Here is a 25,306-nt window from a genome sequence, read left to right on the forward strand (position 1 = left end):
GTGGGGGGTGGGCAAAATTGGTGAAGAGGAGTGGGAGGCACAAGCTTCCAGTCACGGAATGAATTAATCATGGGGATGAAAGAGCATCAAGAATATGGTAAATGGTATTGTAATAGCATTGTATGGTGACAAATGGTAGCTACACTTGTGGTAAGCATAGCGTAATGTATAGACTTTTTGAATCACTGTTGTACACCTGAAACTAATGTGACATTGTGTAACAATCATATTTCAACTTAAAAAAACTTGGTGATATAAAAATAAAACTATGGATTAATCCCACCAATGGTGTATATGCAAAAATTCAAAATATCAAAATAATAAATACAATCCAGAAGCATGGCAGAGAAATACTGGGGACACCTGGGTGGCTCAGTCGGTTAAGTGTCTATCTTTGGCTCAGGTCATGATCCCAGAATCCTGGGATCTAGTCCCAGTCCTGCATCACATCAGGCTCCTTGCTCAGCAGGAAGCCTGCTTCTCTCTGCCTGCCACTCCCCCTGCTTGTGCTCTCTCTCTGACAAATAAAGTCTTAAGAAAAAAAAAAGAAATACTACACCATGACAAATCAATCAATTGCTACAGTAATAATTCAAACAATTGTCTCAGTCCCAATGTCCCTCTTACACTTACTTCATTTTATCCTTATATTATTTTCTCTATTTGTACTGAAAACTTGTTTAAAGTTTTATCTGCATTTTACCCACTTTGTCAAAGAGGATATCACTCCCCCTTGCAGGTGTTGGCAAAGATGTCTTGATTAGTACTGCTCATGTGTGCAAGATCTAATAGCATGTCTTGTCCTTGGTTGCAAGGCAAGATGACAATATGTAATACCTTGAACAACAGAATTAAGCAACAGATTTGAAAATGCTTAAATGCACTGATTAACTCATTCATTTTCATATATCCTGAGACAGAAGACATTATGAGCACTTTACCTGCTGACTCAGAATTTTTGGTCCAGACCACATTTTCAAATTGTAGAATTTGCATGGCCCTATCCCCATGGTGCTTTAGCATCCTTCACAATGGACTCATACCACAATTATTAGTATCACATTTCCCAATTCAACGTATATACCATCGAAGTTCCACTTGGCCCAACCACTTCCCCTCGCCATTCCTGGGCCCTGCCAACTGCCTCGCTTGAAATCCAGAAGAAATACAGCAATGACCCATGCTATTTCTGCTGCTGCCATTGTCACTGTTGTTCAAGCCACAGCTTGAGGAATGACCTAACATAGCATCACCTAACAAGAATAGACTACTGGGGCGCCTGGGTGGCTCAGTTGGTTAAGCGACTGCCTTCGGCTCAGGTCATGATCCTGGAGTCCCGGGATCGGGTCCCGCATCGGGCTCCCTGCTCAGCGGGGGGTCTGCTTCTCCCTCTGACCTTCCTCTCTCTCATGCTCTCTACCATTCTCTCTCTCTCTCTCAATAAATGGATAAAATCTTAAAAAAAAAAAAGAATAGACTACTACTGCTGCAAACTAGCCAAACTACACACATGAAAACACAGTGGACTTAATGTTCCAAGGGTTGAACTTTGACAAATGGAGACTAGCTACGTTCCCTCAATAACGGCTTTTCTAAGAATGATTGTGACTATTTTCTTTTTTTTTAATGTTTTATTTATTTATTCATGAGAGTCAGAGAGAGAGAGAGAGAGAGAGGCAGAGGCAGAGGGAGAAGCAGGCTCCCCACTGAGCAGGGAGCCCGATGCGGGGCTCAATCCCAGGATCCTGGGATCATGACCTGAGCTGAAGGCAGACACTTAACCATCTGAGCCACTCAGGCGCCCCTGATTATGACTATTTTCAATGTTACCTTTTTACACTCATTTTACATCACATCCCAAGCTACAGGTTTTTTCCGGTTTCTCCAAACTGTGGCTCTTCCTTGCCTTTAAAACAGAACTATCTTGCTACCATCTTAGGGTACAGAACTAGGATAATGGCCCCTGGTCTGCCCTGCTCTGAGTTGTGGTTTTAAGCAGGATAACAGATATTTATATTTCAGAATGGTGTACTTCCACACTTGATCTTGTCCATTGGGTCCCTCTCAGGCCTTGTGTTAAGGGTTTGGACAATGTGTATGTTTGCGGATAGGCCTGGGGGGAGGGAGAAGGGAGGTGGGGAGAGCAGGAAGCCCTACTGGAGGGATAAGTTCATCCTTACAGGTTCATGCACATATAATTCAGTCCACCATTGAGACTGGGCTTAGTGTAACTCTCTGGCCCTGTTGACCATTGGAAGGGTAAGTGTAATAATACAAGGCCTTCGTTTGGGCATAGAGTCCCCTATTTATTGAACATTTGTAAGTCTGCAGAGGAAATAACACATCATCAAGTGGGGTAGAATTTCTTTTTGAAAATAAAAAAGAATGATAATTTCTGTTACTATGAGAAAAATAATTACCAATAGACCAGATTCTTAGTGTTCGCTACTTAGAACAATCCCTATGATCAGTCTACATCAGAAACCAAATTATTATAAGACGATTATTTATTTGGTGCTCAGGGAATCGGGGCAAGCTGACTTAGCTAGATGTTGGTGCTGTCAAAGTATGTGGATATCTAATTCATTTAGTGTTGCTCATCTTTTTCCCTATATAGATGATCAACTATAGGTAATCAAATCTTTCATATTTTCCCTTTATGGCTTCTAGATACTTGATCACACTGAGGAAGATCCTTCCTACCTCTCTCTAGGTTATAAAAATAGACTCTTTGTTCCCTTCAAGCTTTTTATAAACACATTTCAATGTTTTCCATTTTAAGTTTTCTGTTATATACAGTTGTATGTATTATGAGGTAGGTGCCTATTCTCAAAGCTTACCTTTTTCTGACAGCATACTTTGTGGAAGGACTTTTTATATTCTGTTAGTTCTTGGTTACCTCCAAAATGTTAATTTTCTCCATAAGGAGACACATTATTTTTATGTTTGGTACTTTTGAGGCACGGTACACTGAGCTGCTGTTGGTAATGTCTTATATTACAGAACTCACTTTCTTAAAAATAGAATGAACAGTTTGGGTGGTTTCTTAGCTCAAGGTTAGAAAACAGGGCCTGGGGCAACAGTTTACCTTGAGATGTATAATACAAGGAAACAAGTGTGAGGGAAAAGGGAAGCAAGGCAAGGAAAGAAGGAAAGCAGATACACGGGGGTTAGCTACCCATCTGGACAGAACTTTGCAACAAAAACACAGCTGATTATTTATATCACATGATGTCTTCAGTAAGGGTACATAAAATTACTGTTTCTAAGCACAGTCTATGTAAGTGGAAGGATGGAAAAGAATTTATCTGTCAGCTCTCCTGAGTAGTCTCCTTTGCTCAAAGCCCACCCCACAGGGTGAACTTGGCAGAGAATTAACCAAAAAAGAGGTATAAACACAAAATTTGCCTGAACCACAGCAATTTGCTAAACCCACACTTAGGATGTTTATTGAGACAAGGCAAGTAAAACACGAATTTAAAAAAAGAAAGCCGCTTTGGGTGACAATTTATAAGAGAACTATACTCTATTTTTGTAAAATTACCTTTGAACACATTTGACTAGGGTAGACTCAAATTCCTAAAACCTTTAGATGAGAACAAAACCAAACTATCCTCCCAGTTTCTAATTTCCTCGGTTTCCCAGGAGCTGCCATCATCAGGACATCAGCATGTGGCTAGGCCTGCCATGTGGCCTGCCTGGACCAGGCTGTCACACATCTGTCTCACACAGCACTTCCCAAAGTCCAGGCGATTTGGTTCCAAGTAACACCAGGCATGGGACATCCCAAGTACAGGCAGTGCACCTAGGGCTGTGCCACGCTAGGACTAGTTCCTTCTCAGTCTCTGTTCTACAAGACTTCCAGAAAATGTTTGGCATCCAGTCACACCCTGGGTCACCACATTACCACAGCAATGACAATTATTACTCTGTATTCAATGCCTACTGGTGCGTGACCTGGTGTCATGGGGATTAAATGGTCACAGAAGCACAAAGAGACTACAGCCAGTGATCCCCCAGCAGGAGGAAATCAAGACTGAAGCGGGAGGCAGGGAGAGGGGAAAAAAATGGCAAGGAAGGAAAGGAGGAGAAATCTGCTGAGAGCCGATGAAGGCTGGTCAGGCCTGTGCCCATGCCACATGGTGGCTTTTTATGACTTAACCTCATTTTTACCCACATTTAAAATGAGGTTAAGCGATCACTCAGCACCCCAAATTCAACATGGCTTGATGTGAATATTTTCTAAGGTTTTTTTTTTAATTCATTTGAGAGAGAGAGAGAAAGCTTGTGTGCACACACACAAGAGTAGGAGCAGGGGGAGAGGCAGAGGGAGAGAGAGAGAAGCAGACTCCCCACTGAGCAGGGAGACCGACGCAGGGGGCTGGATTCCAGGGCCATGGGATCATGAGCTGAGTTGAAAGCAGATACTTAACTGACTGAGCCACCCAGGAGCCCCATGAATGTTTTTTTAGATGTTCAAGCTATACATCTGGGTTAGAAAACCAGTCTCATTGTCTCTATTTTCTCAAGTATCTCCAATGATTACTTTTTAGGAGAAAATTAGAAAAATTTTTAATCAGGCCCCAAAAATTTAGTTACAATATCATCTAATTTTATAAAAGTCACTCAGCACCCAAACTTGAACAAATCAATACAAAGGTCATTATTATTTGCTCAACACCCAAACTGTTCATCCTACTTGACATATAGGAGCATCAGGATAAATATTATCTTCTCTGTTTCTCATCTGAGAAACAGAGAAACTCCCAAGAGTTTACTCTTTCTTCTACACCTTGCTATGTGGGTATCTATAAAGTTATGGACTCGACATAAAGAATATCATCTTCATCTGTGTCTTCATCAAGGAGAGTTTTGTGTCGAGTATCTAATAGAGGCATTATACAGACATTTGTTTCCATACAAAGCAATTTTAAAGCAACCAATTGCTCAAGTTTGGAAGGCTAGTGGCTCTAGCCCTTACTAATAAAGTGATCTTGGGGAAACTTACTTAGCTTCTCCAAGTCTCATTTCTTCTGCAGTAAAAATATAAAACTGACTTGACAGGATCATTGAGAAGATTAAGTGGAGGGGTTAGGAACTATATAAAATGCCAATCAGTGTCTGAAAAATATTAGGTACCACACACTTTTTTCTTCTATAATATACATGTCTTGTACATAAATGTGTTGCTTATCAAATTTGAGTAATACTATTCTTTAAAAAAGAGAAAACTCAAGGGCTTCTAGTTTTGCCTGAAATTATCACTTTAATCAAGAGAAAAGCATAGAAATTTATTTAACATCAGTTTTATGTGATATAGGAACCCTTGTAAGGAAATGAAGATCCAAACAAGTGGCAAAATCTAAGTGCTTATATAGTAGGTTGAAGGAAGGCAGACAATTGTGTAAAAGTAACTAAAATATGGGGAAACCAAGGGAAGGTAAAATTTATTTTAACAAGATCTGTCTGTACAAAATTCTCTCAGCCTCAACTCCCCATCTCTGGTGATAAGAATTTGAATTTCCTCCTGGTATAGGGAAGACAATTTTCACATGGGATTTTTATCTCCTGCCTTCAGGAAGAAAAGAGCAGGTCAGAGTGCCTTTCTTGTACCTATTTGCCAAATGCCTTTACTTTTTAATTTTTTTAAATGTTATTTATTTTTGTGTGTGTGAGAGAGAGCATGAGCAGCGGGGAGGGGCAGAGGGAGAAGCAGATTCCCCATTGAGCAGGGAGCCTGAAGCAGGGCTTGATCCCAGGGTCCTGGGATCATGACCTGAGCTGAAGGCAGACGCTTAACTGCTTAACCAACTGAGCCACCCAGGGGCCCTTCCAAATGCTTTTAGCTCAAAATAATCCTTATGCCAAAGGGGCATATTTGGGGGCGGTATATTCTACCAACCTTCACTCTCATATAAAGTTTAAAACAAAACAAACCCACAAATTAAAAATAAACCAAGCCATAAAACTAAAAAAAAAAAAACATTTAAATTAACACTAATGACATTGATTAAATGTTGCTTTGTTTGCTCTAAATCACTATCTGCAATATGAATACGGTAGTGTTGCAACAGCACAGATTCCCTTGATTTAAACATTCCTTCAGTAGGGGGAGCTTGATGACTCCTCCTCAACCCTCTGCCAATTTCCTTAAACTCAAACTACCCCAAAACCTCTATCAGTACAAAATGATGTACTTATTATGGAGCAAATACACCCTTTAAAAGTATTAACACAGTTTCACATTTTTCTCGGTAACTAGAAACAGAATTTCACTGATCTAAGATGCCTCTGATTTTTAGATGCATCATTATTTTACATACCACTACAAAAGGAAAACAATACTTCTAATTAAAGTATGGAACAATGCTAAGGTGCCTTCAACTGTAAGATGCATCATAACTTCAGCGATACCACACTATGGGGGGAAGAAGTCTATCTAATACCAGTGAATACCGTAGTGCTACTTAGTGCCATGACAGTATTTAACATAACACGAGATTTGTCTCCAAGTCACCAGTTGGGTCTCCAAACATCCCCATTTTTTTCCTATCCTTCAAGCCCAGCTTACCTAAGTGTCCCCCTCCTCTGTACAGCTTTGCCTGAGCACTGCTGCCTGCAGAAGTTTCTGCACTGACGGGAAGGGTTTGGCCATGATCAGAGGCTTGTGGCTTTGGTAGCGTATTTTTGTTTCCACACATCTTACCTTTCCAAAGAGATCATAAACTCAAGGATGTGATCCAATTTTTTTTTTTTGCTGGTTAAAACACACAACTTTATTGATGAAACACGAGTCTAAGATTAACAAATGGAAACCAAAAAAGTGTAGCTTATTTATGATTAGCCTGCTGTCAGTTTAGGTAAAGAGTAAAAAATATCTCAATCTAGGTAGCAAGATGGAATCAATAAATGCTCTCTATACAAGCTCTAGGATTCATTAAATCATTACAATGGTCCAGACTAAAACCAGCCACCACAAGTAACATCACTGTTGATGACCCTTGATATCCATTATTCCAGAGTAGGAGCTGAAAGGATCTCCTTGCCATGTAAGCACAGTGGAAAACGAAGAATTTACAAAATGCATTGTTCCCAGTGCACACTAAAAAATTATCTCGAGATTGTTTGGGACCTACTCCCAATTAGAGTTTGGTCAATACTTTTAGGACTTTTACTTTCACCACCAGATCATTGTGATTTGCTAATGCCTTGATTTTCTTAACACACACTCCAGATTCTTTGAATAAGAAAAAAAGTGAACTTCTGCTGAATTCCTTCTTAGATGATGCAAGCCCTTCGTTTTTTATGTTGTCATTTATATTTTCAAATAGAGTAAGGATATTAAGAAGAATCTCTCTGTCCCATTCTTTATTAAAGAGGGAAATCAATTCTGACGGTACTTTACAACTGACCAGCTCTCTTGTCATGGCTGGATTTTCAGTAAAGTTTATAATTAGTTTCATAATCTGAATCTTGGTGAAGTAATTTCCCAGGAATAACAAAGCAAAAAAGTCTGGAAAAGAATAGGAAAGCAAATGTTGGTAATGATTAGTCACAGTCATGTTGGTTAACAGTCTTAGTCCAGCCATCTGCACAGCTGAGTCCAAGCGACAGATCATGGTATCATCACACACTTGACTGATATACGTCTTAATCTTGCCCTGATTTTCAGCATTCACACTCAAGTTATTAAGGGCATTGTAAGCTTTTTCCCTAATAATAGGATCTTTCGTTTTTATCAGTTTTGCAATAATTGGAAGACCACCCAACTCACGAATGGCATTTTGGTTAAAAGAATATGCTGCATTGTTACCCAGAGTGACCAAGGCTATTTCTTGAATAAAAGGATCATTTGATCTTTCCAGGATGTTAAGAACCTTTTGAAGGTCAGAAGCACCCAGAATATCATCAATTTTATAGGGAAAGTTGAACTTGCCCCTGCGAACAGGCCATGCTGTGGCTGGAGTCCTGGTGCTCTTCCCTCGGGTTCTTCCCTTGGTTTTTCCACTTGCCCTACCTCCAGCCCTAGCCCCACTCCTGGTGGGGTGGCAGCCTCCACCCCTGCCTCCTGGGCAGGGTAAACTGGGTGCCAGAGTCCTGTTCCCGGAGATAGTGCCCAACCGGGCTCCTCTGCCCACTTTTGCACTTGCCTGTTCCTTCAGAGTGCTGAAAAGGGCTTTGGCTTTGGCCTCTAGGCCACCTCCACTCCGGGCCCCCAAGTGGGCCTCTGCCTTTACATCCGAACCACTCTGGAGTTCCATGCCCACCTCAGCCTTGACCTTTGATTCACCCTGAAGTCGAGCCCCAGCCCCTACCCCAGCATTAGCCTTAGCTCCTTTCCCAGTCTCGACCCCAGTCTCTACAATATCACTAGATTCTTCCTCATCGTCCTCTTCATCGTCGTCCCAGATTTTCTCACTCTCATCTCTTCCCCAGGTCAGTCTGTAGACGCAGTAGCAGGCGCCTGCCCCGATCACCACACCAGCGGCCACACAACCAGCTTCCCGAGTACGGCCCATGCTGGGGTGAAAGTCTGAACCAAATTCTTAACCAGGGTGGAGTGGAACTGCTCTGGCCCAGAGCAGGGCTCCTGTTGGGGGCGGAGTCTTCAGCGACAGCTGGCGGGCCCTGTGGCAGCTTGCAGGTAACAGCAGAACCTAGGAATGAAGGAAAGATTTAAGGCGTCAGTCTCCCCATTTTGTGCCTTTGCATGCGGACAGACTGAACTGCAGACCAACAAACGGACAGGGACGTGACAGGGACTCGGGGCTGGATCACTGATTCCTTTCCTCTACGGGGAAGGTAATTTTGGAAAATTTTCCCCACCTCCACCTCCAGGCTCTCCAACCTGACGTTCAACCATCCCACCCATCCCACCCCAGCCCGTTACATTCAAGGCATCTAATCAGTTCCCTACCTCCCCTACCCCTCCAGATGTCCTGGGGCTAGCGGCACCCCCACATACACCCGCACAGGTCCAGGCAGTTTCTTCCTTCTCTTCCTTGCCTGGGAGTCCACTGCGACCCGCAAACCTGCATACAAAGGGGTGGGGAGGAGGGTGCTGAACGCTCAAGGGACAGAAGAAGAACCTCTCCCTGGATGGGACACACTTCCCTCTCCGGAATCTCTGGTCCCAGTTCTGCGTAGCCCAACCCTCCACTCCTCAGTCACAGAGCTGTGGCTTGGAAATTCAGTTATCTCCCTTCCCCATCTCCTTTATCTCTTTCGATCCTCCACCCCACCCTGGTCAGTCACTTCCCTTTCCCTGTAATAAAAGGGATGGTGGTGGAGCGAGTGTGGAAGACAAACAGCAAAATGCACAAAGGTTTCCAACTGGCCCTTGCCTCCGCCACCCCCACCATCTCAGAGGTACCAGGACACTCCTCCCTCCACCCATTATACCAACCTCCACTGCTCCGAAGCAATTTCCTTCCTCCCTCATATCAGTTTCCGCCTCCTCCACTAAATCTAAGGACTGGTAACTCTTGAGACTGAGTGCTTGACCGACAGAGCAACCCCAGGACACTGTACTCCGAAGAAGAGTAATTTGGAGCAAGAGCCTCTCCACCCCCACTTCAGGATTCTCGTGACACTCCGCCCCCCCAGCCACTTCCTTCTTTGTCGTCTACCTGCAGAGCACTTTGTTTTGAAAGCTCTGAAATGGAATAAAGAGGAAGAAAGGAGGGGGATGCGGAGGAAGTCCATGGGCTCCCCCGGGTTTGCAGTCCTCGCAATTCTCCACCCCAGGGGTCCCCGAATAGTGCCACCACCCTCACTCTGACCTACTTTTTCTGAACAATTTTCCTCTTCTGCTCGCTTTCTAGGGTTGAATTGGCCCTAAAGTGCAAGATCCACAGACACACAAACGACAGGACAGAGACAGACAGCTGGGCGGACAGGACAGCACTTCAGAGAGTCCCAATACCAGCTTTTCCAAATTCAGGATCCTGGTTGTCCAACGGATTTCATCTTTTGGTCTCTCACCCCTACCCCCACTTCTCAGGACTCTGCTGACATCAGCCTTCTTCCTGCCCGGCGTCCATTCACCCACTCCCGCAGCCCCCACCCTCACTGGTCGGCCATTTTCCCAGCAAAAACCACACCCCTTCTGAACAACTGGAAAGGGAGGAGGCGGGGCGAGGGAGTAAGGCAAACCTGAGGAGCAAAAGAAGAGCCCCCTCCCCGATGCATTTCCACCCCCCACGACAGCCATTTTCCCTGTGGGTACTGTCACATCCTTCTTCCTACATAAAATAACAGGAAGGCAGCTGGAGTCAGAAATGGGCCCAAGTTAAGTCAGAGACCGCAGCCACCCCCACCCCTCCGGGGACTGCGGGGCAATCCCACCTCTACCCAAACCTGCAGGGATTGGGGCAGATTCGTTCCTCTGCGTGGTACAGCGCCCTACTGAAAGACGTGGGGAATTACAGACGCACAGCACCAAGATTCTGGCTTGGTAGACAGACCAGCACCCAGGGCAAGAATCTTACTATCTGCCCTTCCCGATTCAAGGCCCTGGATGCCAAAGTTTGCAGATTTCCTCCCTCCTGGTCTGGGGTCGCCCCTGGAAGCCGCACCCCAGAGTCCACCATTTTTGTTCTTGGAAGGGCCAGGGATAGTGCAAGGCTGTGGAGAAAGCAGGCCTCGTCCCTCTTTGGTCTCCACCCTCCACTCCCCGCACCGCAGGGATTCCCCCAGGCAGCGCCCATCCGCACACAGACCTGCTGGGATCCCGGCAGTTACCTCCTCGTCCGTCCCGGGCCACAGGCCCGCCCTGGGGGTAATAGGGAGCTGGTAACCGGACCAAACCAGGATCAGGATTAGAAGGACGTCTGCAAACGTCGGCTCCTGCCCACGTGAGGGCCACGTCACCCGTGAGTTCAAGACCCCAATTACCACTCCCACCAGCAGTGCGTCAGGAGCTGGCCCACCCCCCCTTTCCTTCCCAGCTACATCGGGTCCTGCCACTCATTTTCTTCTGCCAATCCCAGAGACTGAGGAGAGCTTCTCCTTGTGGCCGGAATTTGCCTTTCTCTGGTTAACAGGGAGAAGATGCATCTGTTCCCTTGTCCGTTGGTCTTTTCTTCCTCTTTGAGGAATAGTTTATTTTCCCTTCTCTACTCCCTGTCCAATTGCTTCTCCCCTTCTCTCACTCCCCCGCACCCCCAGCCATGAAGGGCCAGCATTTTCCCTGCACCCCTCTATTAAATGGGAGGAAAGATCTCAGAAAAGATTATACGTAGTGGGAGTCTCTTACTTTCTTAAACTTTTCTGTTCATTTCTTAAAATCAGTACTGCATTACTTTTATATTGAGAAAATAAAATGATGCTATTTTCATTTAAGGGGGGACCCAAAAGGCCTCATTAATTATGTTATATTTTGTTATAGTACAAGAAAAATGTTTCTACTGGTTATAACAAAATGGCAGCTTTCGAAACATACTAACCCGTTTTAAAATTGAAAACAAATTTTTCATACGATCTATGAATTAGTCCACAAAGAGATTTAATCCTTAGTCGTCTAAGTTTGGCCAGTTAATGTAAATGATCTACTACTTTTTCTACTTTGGGATCAACTTACAATTTGATAAAACAAAAGCAACACAATCCTGTCTTGTTTGATTAAAGAAAGACGTCTATTTACTGTCCCGAAGTCGACGAATGCTGCAGGAACCTGTTGTGATTTGATGGCTCTTCTGAGACCTGCCCCTGGATTACATTCCAGTCCACGAAGACAGAGGCAGCCGAGGGTGTGAGGAATGTAGAAATGGTCTGATCTCTCAGCTTTGTCAAGTGGGGGAGGAAGGTGCTGACCCTCCACCTCCCCCCGTATTGCAGAGCCTCTTATTCCCTGCATTCAGCCACTTGACTCTGTTGCTCGCTCTAAAAGTACACATGGACAGGTGACCAAGATGGTAAACGGCCACCTTTACTCAGGGGACCAACCTGAGCCATTGTTTCTGGCTTGCTTCTTCCCTTTCTCCCTCCCTCCCCCCAAATTCCCAGGGATGTGACTCAGGGATACATAGAAGGGATTGCTGTTCCCACATAGCCCTGCAGCTGTGGGTTTCCATGAAGAAGTGATTGCTGCCTGGGGGAAGCCCCCAGGTCGGCCTGCTCTGCCCTCATCCATGGCGCCTTGGGTAACATGGCTCCTAACACCACGGCTGCTATCACCTGGCTTGAGAGGTTCAGCCAGCTGGGCCTCTTACCTCTGGCCTCCTCGCCACAGGGCACCCCGGGAGAACCTAGCCTTGCTGCAGGGTCACTGCCTGCAGCCCACGCCCCCTTTGCTGCCCCCTCAGCCAAATGTATGCGGGGGCCCCAGAAAGTCTCCCCACTGAGCAAACTGATTAACCTAGACTGGGCTTTCTCAACTGACCACTTCTGTGCTGTACCTGGAATTGTATCAACGTTATGCACATATGTTCATTTTAGTGGAGAGAGTGGTCATCGGTCTCACCAGATTCTCACGGGCATCTATGACTTTAACAAAATAATGAACTACTTGCCTAGGAAAAAAGATATATCCCCTGAGTAGAAATCAATCTCTTCCTTTCTCTCTCTGTCTCAATCTCTCTCTCTGCCTCTGTCTCTCTCATTATACACATTTCTTATTTTTTTAAATGTGCAAACAATGCAGAAATGTATAAGGTAGAATGTGAAAGTGCCCTGCAACTCTTGTTCCACCACCAACCACTTTTAACAATTTCCACCTTTCTTCATGCAAATACAAAAAGTATATGTATGCATGTGTCCAGTTCCAGGTTGAACAACAATACACAGAGTGAGATGGTTGACATTTAGTGACATAAAGTGTAATGAATCTGCACTTTGATTTGAGAACTGACATCTTTAAAAATTGAGTCTCTCTACGTCGACTTTTATGATCTTCAACAAATTTTGTTTCTTCAGGTAGGTTATACTCATTACTTGCTAAGTTTATTCCTAGGTAGTTTATTGTTTTGTTGTTTTGTAGGATGACATTCCTTTTATGATTATATTTTGTACTAGGTTATTGCCTAAGGAAAAATAATTAGTATTTCTGATAATTTTTCAGTTGATACATCTAGCATCTGCAAATGATGATTTTGTTAATTTCCTCTTTTCCGATATTTATATCTCTTATTCTTTCATTTTCTGGATGTACTGCATTGACCAGAACCTCCAGAACAACGGTGAATAATGGTGATTGAGGGCCTCCCAACCTTGTTCCTGAAGTAAATGGGAATGCCCCTAATATTTCACCATTTAGTGTGAGTTTGCTGTTTGTTTCCAATGTGTTCTCCTTCTGTTTTTGTGTGAGTGGGGGGTGATGTCTAAAAGCTGCACTTCTCGCCCACTCCCCCTGCTTGTGTTCCCTCTCTCGCTGTGTCTCTCTCTGTCAAATAAATAAATAAAATCTTTTAAAAAGGGGGGGCGCCTGGATGGCTCAGTCATTAAGCGTCTGCCTTTGGCTCAGGTCATGATGATCGAGTCCCATATCGGGGCTCCCTGTTCCGGGGGAAGCCTGCTTCTCCCTCTCCCACTCCCCCTGCTTGTGTTCCCTCTCTCGTTGTGTCTCTCTCTGCCAAATAAATAAATAAAATCTTTTTTAAAAAAATAAATAAAAGCTGCACTTTTAGGGTGCCTGGGTGGTTCAGTTGGTTAAGCATCTGACTTCAGCTCAGGTCATGATCTCAGGATCCTGGGATCCACACCCCCCCATTGGTCTCCCTGCTCAGCGGGAAGTCTGCTTGTCCCTCTGCCCCTCTGCCTGCTCATGTCCTCTCCCTCCCCCCTCAAATAAATAAAATCTTTAAAAATCATTTAAAGCTGCAATTTCATAACCCCTTATATAAGACCGAGAAAAATTCAGTTGTCCACATCACAATATTGGGAGGGAGAGGGGACCAAGGAGAATTGCCATAAATCCTGTGCTTATTATGAATATGTTGGTGAGCAAAAACAGACACTGATTCTGCTCTCATAGTGGAAACAAGACCTTAATGAAATAATCACACATGCATACAAACCGAAAAAATATTGTGAATGAAAGGAACATTATTAATATAGTAAAAGAAGTGGCAGAGTCTGGGGATCAAAGAAGACTTCCTTGTGGGGGGAAAGGGAGTGAAAATTTGAGCTGAGATGAAGAAAAGCAAGTATTAACTAGGAAAGGAAGGGAGCTGAAAATAAGAATGTTCAAATTCTCCACCTTTCTCATAACCACCATGATAACCCATATACCTCAATCCTAGGATAAATCCTGGGAAAATCACTGTTAACTTTTCAATTGACTCTCCAGGTTTTGCTGTTGTTTTATATATATCATCAACAACCACTATATATATATACACACACATATATATATACACATATATAAGTAGGTACATTGTATGTGAGTGTATATACACATATAGCTTTTAAAAATAATTTTGGGTCATAGAATGCAACTATTTGTTCAACTAATATATCATGTATGTTATTTTATCAGATACAATAATATTCTGCAGTATGGATTTACCAAAATTTTACCAATCTATCACTGATTGATATTTAGCCTCTTCCCAATCTTGGTCTATTACAAAAATGCTAAAGTGGAAGCCTTAATACACATATTTTTTGACAATTGTGGCATTATTTTCTTATGATAAATTCCTGGAAGTGAAACCACTGGGTCAAAGTAGATGCTGCCAACTTCACCTCTTAAATTTTGATGTATATATATTCCATGTTCTGCTCCAAAATTTTTCAATTTGTTTAATTATAAGTGAGATTAAGCATCTTCTCATAGGTTTGTTAACCATTTGTATATTTCTTTCTATGAATTGCCTTTCCCCATTTTCCATTAAGCTTTTCATCTTTTTCTTATTAATACATAAGAACTTTCTGTATATCAAGGAAATGAGCTCTTTGACTATCATAAGTGTCATAAATATATTCTCAGTTTATAATTTTTTGGACTTCTGCAATATGGAATTTTTAAATCTTTATGATACAAAATTTATCAATTATTTATTTACATTTTGGGGGTTGTGTGCCCTGGTTAGGAAGATCTGTATTTTCTTCTAATGTTTTTGTACATTTTTTAATGTACATTTTTTAGTATTTAGATTTTTGGCTCATATGGAATTTTTTTGGTGGCATTGCCTTTGTTACCAGTAAGGCACCAGTAATTTTCCTCACCATTGTTTTTGAACCATTTGTATAAATGTCAACATGGTGAATAAAGCAAGTAACCTCCTAATGTCATTGTAAATACATTTTCTCCCCCTTTATTGAACACATGGAATAATTTTTTTTCCAAATAGTTAGGAAATTGTCCAGTGCCAATTATCAAATAATCTTTCTCTAGCTCACTGATTTAAAACGTCACCTTTATGAAAAAAAGAAGACAGAGAGAGAAAGGCAAACCATAAAGCAGACTCTTAACTATAGAGAACAAACAAAGTTAATAGAAGGAGGTGGGCAGGGGATGGGCTAAATGGGTGATGGGTATTAAGGAAGCATTTGCTGTGATGAGCACTGGGTGTTATACGTAAGGGATGAATCACTAAATTCTACTCCTGAAACTAATACTGCACTATATGTTAACTAGCTAGAATTCAAATAAAAACTTGAAACAAAAAATAAATAAGTAAATAAAATGTCACCTTTATCGTAAGCTGAATATCCACGTATATTTGGATATATTTCTTGATTCTTTATTATGTTGCTTGAATCTGTTATTTTTTTTTCTTTTTACATACCAAACTGTTTTAATTATAGTATCTTTATAATATGTTTTAATATCTGGGAGGATAAAGCCTCTTTAATCACTCTTTTTCATAATTTACCTGCCTATTCACGTGTGTTTATTTAGACATGAAATGTATTATCTTGTTATATTCCCTTAAAATCCTGTCTATTCCAATTTAGGTTACACTTAATTTATAAGCTAACTGAGGGATAACAGGCATCTTTATAAGAATATCTTACCACTTCACACAGGTCAGAATGGCTATCATTAAAAAGACAATAGAGGACTATTGCTGGTGAGGATGTAGAGACAAAGGGAACCCTTGTGCATTGTGGGTGGGAATGTAAATTGGTACAGCCACCAGGGAAAACAGTATGGAGGATCCTCAAAAAATTAAAAAGAAAAATACTATACGATCCAGTAATTCCACTTCTGGGTATTTGTCTGAAGAAAATGAAATCACTATGTCAAAGAGATATCTGCACCCACATGTGCATTGCAGCATTATTCACAATAGCCAAGACATAAAAACAACCAAAATGTTCATCAATGGATGACTGAATTAAAATAAACATATTATATTTATATATTATATATGAATATAAATGTGTTGTTGTTCATTCATAAAAAGAAGGAAATCCTGCCATTTGCAATAACATGGATAAACTTGGAGGGTATTATGCTAAGTGAAATAAGTCAGACAAAGAAAGACAAGTGCTGTATGATTATCACTTACATGTGGAATCTAAAAGAGCCAAACTCATAGAAACTTGGGAGTAGATTGGTGGTTGCCAGAGGCTGGGGAAAAAGAGAAATGAGGCAATGTTGGTACAAACTTCCAGTTATAAGATGAATAAGTTCTGGGGATCTAAATGAACAGCATGGTGACTATAGTTAACAGTACACTGTACTGTACACGTGGCAGTTGCTAAGAGAGTAGATCTTAAATGTTCTCACCACAACAACTACAACAAATAAGGTGGTAATTATATGGTATGATGATGTGTTAACTAACCATATTGTGACAATCATTTTGCAATATGTGTGTATCAAATCATCACACTGTACACCTTAAACTTACATAACATTATATGTCAATTATATCTCAATAAAACTGAGGAAGAAAGAATATCTTTCTATATAAGAACCTATTTCTTCTAGTCTTCATTCTTTTTCCTCAACGGCATTTCTAAATTAAAAAAATAATAATAACTCGTAGAGCATTGCCTGGCACACTATAGATTATTAATAAATACTTGTTGAATTAATGAGTATGTCTTGCAGATTTTTTGTTAAGGGTATTCTTAAGTAGCTTACTTTTCTCCGTGGCTATTGTAAGTTGAATCGTTTCTTTATCTTACATTTTCTGTTTATCGTTTTTATATATGAAAGTGGTTGGTTTTTGCAGTTGATTTTATAGCCAGCCTCTTTATGGAATTCCTAAGGTTTCAAATAGTTTTTAGTTGATTCTCTTAGATTTGTTTCATTTGCAGTAATGATCATCTTGTCTCCTCCTTTCCAATATGAATATCACATTCCCTTCTCAGATAATTGCATTAAGTAGTACTTCCAGAACAGTGTTAAATAATTGTGAAAAAACTGGCATCCTTGTCTTTTTCCTGATTTTTATGAGAATGCTTCTGGTGTTTGGGACTTCTTGATCAGAACTAAGGCCATGGAAGAGGGACTTTCTGCAGGAGCTGAAGTCTTGGCCCATCACCGCCAGTATACTTATTGGCACTCACTGCCAATAAAACACAGCCCAAATCAGTGAGGAAACAGGAAAGAAAATAAATTGTCTTCTCTGTTCTTCCAAAGTTCTGTAAGTGTATTCCATTGGCCAAATCCAAAGAGACTCCAACTAGGAAAGGTGCTTAGGGAATACAGTCCATAGGAGTCAGCCTCCCAGGGCATAGAACAGGACCAAGGGGCAGGAAATTGATCAGGAGGTGAGGTAAAATAAAGTTTAGCCAACATGGTTCACCCCTTTAGCCACTCAGCATCCATTCTTGCCCTTTACTCAAATGAAGAAACTCATCTCCAACAGGGAAGAAGGGACAAAAAGACCCATCAGCCTCTGTACTGTCATTGAGTGATGTCAATTCATGCTCTCCACCTGAAACCTAATTCAGAACAACCATCTCCAGTATTTTTCATATATAACAGAAAGGAAGGAAAAAAATTATCAACAAAGATACGCCTAGCTGCCACAGCTTCCCTCTGTAGCTGGTCATGAGGCGAAAGTCAATAATCCATTTCATATGCCCCTTAGCTTTTCATAGTTCTTTCCCTGATATAGTGACCCTAACCTTCAATCCTATCTTTATTGGATTTTTGCATTTTCCCATTGACGAGGACTATTGGGCAAATGAGCACTAAGAGGTGCCCTAATGGGCTCCAAGCAAACTTCTCCTGTTCTCATTGTATAGCAGCAACTCTACTCCCCCTTGGTAATGGGATTCAATCACTCCAGCCAGTACAGTAACCCCTTTCTCTGCCTGTCAGTTCAATTGCATAAGGAGACCAAAATGGCCAGGCTGCAGTTTCAGCTTTCAATTTAATGGAACCATGGCCTTATTCCCTGTGGGAAACATTCATCCCTTGGAAGATGGAACCTCCAAACCTGCCGAGCCCAAGGTTGTGGGGACAAAAATATATTTTTTTTCCTACTGGGTTAATTGGTGTGATAGTGAGAGGGGCCACTCCCTCCTCCATCCCTTCATTCCCAGACTCGTGTATCCTCACTATGAAGGAAATACCACCATATACTGGTCACTGGTTTTAAAGCAACCATGTATTCTTGTAGTATTGCACTCTCAGCATGGAACATCTGATCCTATAACTAAGCTTTCAGTAATTCATTTACTTTTCTATCAGGCAAGCTGCTTCTGCATGATGGAGTAAGTAATACAGATTAGTGAATCTTTGGATATGACTCCATTATTGTACTTCATCTACCATTAAATGAGTTCCTTGGTCAGAGACAATACTATTACCTAGGATAACCCAATGATGATTAAGGCATTCTGGAAGTCAATGGATGGTGGCACTGAAGAATCATCATGAGCAAAGAAGATAAATGTGTGTCCAGAATATTTATTTCCATAAGGAAAAATGTTCTCACCATGATGAGTGGTGTCCCATATAATAATCCTACCACCATGGGGCTGACTGGTATCCCCAGGAAATACTGTCTTATTGTATTGAATTGTTCTTCATAATCTTATTTTGTTGTCAGTTTGGGCACTCAGCAGTGTTAGCACAAGATCAACCTTGGTGAGTGGAAGTCCATGTTATTCAGCCCATGCATAGCCTCCATAACATTGATGCTAATCTAATACAGATAGCACAAAGAATAGGGACCATTATCACTATTCTATTTACTACAGTGCTATATTGAATTTGATAATATTTTCTTTTGGACTTTTGCATTTATATTTATAATTTAGTGTGACCTCTGGTTTACTGTTTTAGTTCTAGTCCTCTTTGTTTTGGTGTAAGTCTTATGAAACCTTATAGAATTAATGGGGTAGATTTCCACCTTTCCCTATGCTCTAGAACACTTTAAATTATTTTTAAATATTTGTGGATCTTTGATGATGTTGTGGTAGGAAGAAGAATGTCTCCTCAAAGATGTCTACATATTGGAATCTGTGACTAAGTTACCTTATATGGAAAAAGGGACTTTGCAGATGTGATTAAATTAAGGATATTGAGATAGGAAGATTATGCTAGATTGGCTGGGTGGGCCCAATATAATCACAGGGTCCTTTTTAAAAATTTTTTTACAAGGGTCCGTATAAGGGGGGCAGAAGTATCATATAAGATGTGATGACAGAATCACACATCAGAGTGATGTGGGGCGATGGGCAAAGGAATTCAAGCAGCCTCTAGAAGGTGGAAAAAGCAAGGAAATGGATTCTCCACTAGAGCATCCAGAAGGAACATAGCTCTGTCAACCCATTTTAGACTTCTGACCTCCAGAACTGTAAGATAATGTGTCTTGTTTTAAGCCATTGAATTTTCAATAACTTGTTACAGCAGCAGTAAGGAACTAATACGATGTCATTACTGTTTTCAAAAAACAGAAGTTTTTTATATTTACCCAGATATTAACCATTTCTACTGCTTCTCCTTCATTCCTGAATTCCAGATTTCCCCCTGGTATCATTTCCCTTTAGGCTGGAGACCTTCGTTTAGCATCTTTTTTTTTTTACAACACGTCTGTTGGCAACAAATTCTCTTGGTTTTCCTTCATCTGAGAACATCTTTATTACATCTCTGTTCTTGAAGTATAACTATGGTTTGGCAATTCTTTCCTTTAAACACTTTAAAGATGTTGTTATTCCACTATTTTCTGAGCTTCGTTGTTTGGGATAAGAAAACCACGGTCTTTCAAATTGTTGTTCCCCTATAAGTAATGTGTTATTTTCCTCTAGCTACTTTCAAGGTTTTTTCTTTACTTTTGATTTTTAGTAGTTAGATAAGATGTGTCTAGGCATGCTTTTCTTTGAGTTCATCCTGCTTGGGATTTATTGACCTTCTTGAATATGTAAATTTATGATGTTCAAAAAATCTGGGAAATGTTTAACAATTATATCCTCAAATAATTTTTCTATTCTAGGAGGGGCAAGCCCAAAAGACCAGGAACTGCTATCCCTTCCCAGCACCATCTCACAGAGCAGGAGTTTTACTCAGGTAAAAGCAGGTGCCTGCTTTCAGCTCTGGTGCAGTGGTTCAAGGGTTCTCCCCAAGAAGAAAGGCAGGACACAAAGATGAGGAATGCTGCAGCTCTGCCTGAAGGGACTGAAATAATTTGGAAAAGGTAGTAGAAAATTCCATGCATTTTGACAGGCACTGTCAAAAAAACAATGGAGATCTTGGTGGAGAGGCTAGTACCACTAATATAAGAAAAATGTCAGAACAGTCACAAGTTTCCTAGAAAGAACCAGGGAAAGAGACAAACAATAAAAGCCCTCTTGAGATCACATAAAATTGTGGGGATCAGGAAGACTGTGTGTATATGCTAGGCTGCATCCTCTTAGGAAAATTAGAGAAAGACATGGAACAAGCTTGAAAGGATTCCCCAAGCCACACAGAGACCCATAAACATAGGGCAAAAGCCTCACTGGCACAAAGAGCTTAAACACAACCTCTGACCAAGCACTGACTAAATCATAAGCTACTCTGACCCAGGGACAAATCCTAGAAAGCCGAGATTAAAAATAAAGTCACAGTCATCCTTGGCAGTCTGAAAGAATGTGCGAATGTCCAAGGCTATATCCTTTCAGGAACAATCAGAGAAGAAACCTCCAAGCTACTAGTCCCTGGCTGAATGGGAGAGAGGCAAAATATGTAAACTCACTGAAATGTGAGAGCAGCTACACACCTATCTAATGATAAAGGGTAAATATCTAACTGACTGAGGGAACTTAAGCACAACCTTTGACCAATAAATGACATGCTAACCTACAGGCAAAACCCAAGTAGCCAGGCTAAAAGATAAAAACAAGGGAAAAAGATCTGAGCTGGGACATCAGAGATGCACACTTTGAGTGTGTGGGGGGAATAAACTTCCCAGAATTAGTCCCACCAAGTCAACAAACAAATAAACAAATGACCACTGAGAGAAGCATCAGTATCCCGGGTTGCTGTATTACCTAAATGTCCAGCTTTCAACAAAGGATTAAAATACGTACCACAACTTATAGGAAACATGAAAGACAGTATAAATGTATTTTGTTGTAACTCTATTTTTTTCTATTTGATTTAAAAGACTTTATAAAGCAACATCTATGTTGATGTACACACAGTGTATAAAGGTGTAATTTGTATGATAATAACAATGCAAAGGAGTGGGTAGGGGATAGAGCTATTAGGAGCAAAGATTTGAAATTAAATTGGTATTGATCTGAACTCGATTTTTATAAGTTAAGTTGTTCATTGTAATTCCCAGGACAACTACCAAGAGAATATATTTTAAAATATAGTAAAAGAAATGACAAGGGAATGAAAATGGTACACTAGAAAATGTCTACTTGACATAAAAGAAGGCAATGGTGGAGGGATAGGGGAACAAAAAGGACATAAGTCATATAGAAAACAAATAACAAAGCGAAATAAGTCAATCAGAAAAAGACAATTACCATATGATCTCACTCATATGCGAAATTTAAGAAACAAAATAGAGGATCATAGGGAGAGGGAGGGAAAAATAAAACAAGACGAAACCAGAGAGGAAGACAAACCATAAGAGACTCTTAATCATAGGAAACAAACTGAGGGCTGCTAGAGGGGAGGGGGGTGGGGGGATGGGGTAACTGGGTGACGGACATTAAGGAGGGCAGGTGATGTAATGAGCACTGGGTGTTATGTAAGACTGATGAATCACTGAATTCTACCTCTGAAACTAATATTACACTATATGTTAATTCATTGAATTTAAATTAATTGACTAAAAATAAAATGTTAATGTGAAAGAAAACAAATAACAAAATGGCAGATATAAATTCTACCTTATCAGTGATTGCATTAAATATAAATGTATTAAACACTCCTATTTATTTATTTAGATTTTACTTTTTTAATTTTATTTATTTATTTGACAGAGAGAGACACAGTGAGAGAGGGGACACAAGCAGGGCGAGTGGGAGAGGGAGAAGCAGGTTTCCCGCCGAGCAGGGAGCCCGAGGCGGGCTCGATCCCAGGACCCTGGGAGCATGACCTGAGCCAAAGGCAGATGCTTGACGACTGAGCCACACAGGCGCCCTTAGATTTTATTTTTAAGTAATCTCTACACCCAATGTGGGGCTCGAACTTACAACCCCAAGATCAAGAGTCACATGCTCCACTGACTGAGTCAGCCAAGCACCCCTTAAACACTCCATTTTAAAAGCAGAGATTGCAGAATGGATTTTTAAAATAAGATCTATGCTGCCTATAAAAGACATTCAGAATCAAAGACACAAGTAAGTTGACAATCAAAAGATAAAAAAAAGTTGTACCATGCAACAGTAACCAAAAGGGACCTGGAATGGTTATATTTATATGAGAAAAATTAGGCCTTAGGACACACATTGTTATTAGAGACTAAGAAGGGCCATTTATAATGATGAAAATGTCAATCTATAAAGAAGATATAACAATTATAAATCTATATGGACCTAATGACAAAACCCCAAAATACATGAAGCAAAAACAGAATTGAAGGGAAATAAAATATATATAAGGAATAAAAATAATATATAATATATGCTAATTTATAAGTACTACTGAGTGTTGAATCATTTAATTATCACAGCAATCCTATAAAATAGATATTGTTGGGGCGCCTGGGTGGCTCAGTCAGTTGGGCGTCTGCCTTTGGCTCAGATCATGATCCCAGGGTCCTGGAATTGAGTCCGTGTTGGGTTCCCTGCTCAGCGGGAAGTCTGTTTCTCCCTCTACCCCTCCTCCGCTTGTTCTCTCTCTCTCTCTCTCTCTCTCTCTCTCTGGCAAAAATAAATAAATAAAAAATCTTTTAATAAATAAATAAAATAGATATTGTTATTTTCATTCTAAATATAGGGAAAGCGAGGCAGAGAGAGATTAAGAGATTTGCCTAAGATTGTACAGCTATTAAGTGACAAAACCAGGATTTGAAGTGAAGTTGTCCAGGGGCTTCTGTGCTCTTAATTACCCCTTCTTATGGTTCAGCTTTGAGTAATATTTACATAGACATAATATAAACACTTAATATTGATTCAATAAAATACAGAGAAGTAACAACAATATATTAGGAGAATGTAGGAGAAGTGTGGTTATATATGGAGTGGGAGGTATAAGATAACTGAATCCTTCCATTGTAGGAAGTCATAACTGATGTATAAAAATTAAAAATTAAGAAATAAAAGTATAAATAGGTTATTTAGAAATATGGAGGTGATTCCAGAAGAAACAGTTAAAAGATTTCAAAGCGATTGTCTCTGAGTAACAGAAATCTGGCCTGGGAAAGGATGAAGCAAACTTCTAGTGGATTTTTCTTGTTGCTGCTCTAGGCTTTACAGTACTCTATAACTACGAAAATTACATTTTAAAAAACAAGGTTCTGGAACTAAACATAGAATAGGACTCCAATTCTATGTAAATAATGTACAGAAAACTTGAGGACTATTATGGACGACGGAATGTGTGTGTCTCCCCAAAATTCATACGTTGAAGTGTTTACCCCCAGTATAGGCTGTGTATGGAGATGGGGACTCTAAGGAAGTAACTAAGGTTAAATGAGGTCATAAGAGGGGTCCCTGTGGGACGCCTGCGTGGCTCAGTCGGTTAGGCATCTGCCTTCTGCTCAGGTCATGATCCCAGGGTCCTGGGACTGAGCCCCATGTCGGGCTCCCTGCTCAGCGGGGAGCCTCTCCTCCCTCCCCCTCTGCTGCTCCCCCTGCTTGTGCTCTCTCTCTCTCTCTCTGTCAGACAAATAAGTAAAATTAAAAAAAAAAAAGAGTGGGTCCCTGATCTGATAGGATTAGTGTCCTTATAAGAAGAAATACCAGAGTGTTCACTCTCTCTCTAGGTGCACACACCAAGGAAAGGCCATGTGAGGTCATAGCAAGAAGGTGGCTATCTACAAGCCAGGAAGAGAGCTGTCACAGAAACCAAATTTACCAGCACCTCATCTTGGAATTCTCAGCCTCCAGGACTGTTAGAAAGTAAGTTTCTGTTGTTTAAACCACCCAGTCTGTGGTATTTTGTTTTAGCAGCCCAAGTGGACTAATACAAGGACATTATGCTAAATGAAATGAGCTAGTCACAAAAGGACAAACATTGTATGATTCCACTACATGAGGTAATCAAATGCATAGAGTAGTTAAATTCATAGAGACAGAAAGTAGAATAGTGGTTGTCAGGGGCTGAAGGAGGGGATCGTGGGGAGTTAGTGTTTAATGGGTACAGAATTTCAGTTTGGAAAGATGGAAAGAATACTGGAAATGGATGGTGGTGATGGTTACACAACAATGTGAATATGCTTAATGTCAATGGACCGTACACTTAAAAATGGTGAAGGTAGCAAATGTTTTGTGTACTTTGCCACAATTTTTTAAAAGGGAAGAAAAAAGAATGTATAGAGATACGTGTTATAATATTGACGGGAGGCCATATCTTCCACTTCAGTTCTGCACTCCTTTCTGCCAAAGTCCCACATGTATTGAGCCTTTTCAGCATTCTGTCCTCAGTTTTTCAATCTGTATCCCTTGCTGGGGCTACCTGACTCACTCTCTGGCTTCAGTTATCATCTAAAATACATATTTCTAGTCAGACCTTTATTCTGAGCTCTAGATCCACACTTTTCAAATAAACACTGAACATCTCCTCTTGAAAGTCCCATAAGGGGGCGCCTGAGTGGCTCAGTCGGTTAAGTGTCTGCCTTTGGCTCAGGTCATGATCCCAGAATCCTGGGACCGAGCCCCGCATGGGACTCCCTGCTCAGCGGGGCGTCTACTTCTCCCTCTCCCTCTGCCTGCTCCTCTGCCTACTTGTGCTCTCTATCTTTCTGTCAAATAAATAAGTAAAATCTTCAAAAAAAAAAAAAGATTCTCTCAAAAA

The 25,306-nt window shown here is 41.0% G+C and overlaps 1 protein-coding gene across 26 annotated transcripts in view; it reads right to left on the reverse strand.

Annotated features, from left to right (window-relative positions):
- Positions 1 to 5,782: 5,782 nt before the first annotated feature.
- The window catches only part of LOC113930563 (armadillo repeat-containing X-linked protein 1), a 39,273-nt gene continuing 19,749 nt past the window's right edge, over positions 5,783 to 25,306 (reverse strand). For 16 of the 26 annotated variants that reach the window (XM_027607691.2, XM_027607697.2, XM_027607706.2 and 13 more), the window contains 2 exons: positions 8,918 to 9,032; positions 5,783 to 8,657 (listed from right to left, as the gene is read on the reverse strand). In XM_027607691.2, the coding sequence (XP_027463492.1) occupies positions 7,143 to 8,519 (1,377 nt within the window). In that variant the 5' untranslated portion in view covers positions 8,520 to 8,657; positions 8,918 to 9,032 and the 3' untranslated portion in view covers positions 5,783 to 7,142. Of the gene's footprint in view, positions 8,658 to 8,917; positions 9,033 to 9,786; positions 10,630 to 10,721; positions 10,893 to 16,457; positions 16,477 to 25,306 lie in introns of those variants that run through there. The other 10 variants (XM_027607709.2, XM_027607713.2, XM_027607702.2 and 7 more) reach the window with 8 other exon arrangements.

The sequence above is a fragment of the Zalophus californianus genome, chromosome X (genome assembly GCF_009762305.2).
Source record: "Zalophus californianus isolate mZalCal1 chromosome X, mZalCal1.pri.v2, whole genome shotgun sequence".
NCBI classification, from domain to species: domain Eukaryota; kingdom Metazoa; phylum Chordata; class Mammalia; order Carnivora; family Otariidae; genus Zalophus; species Zalophus californianus.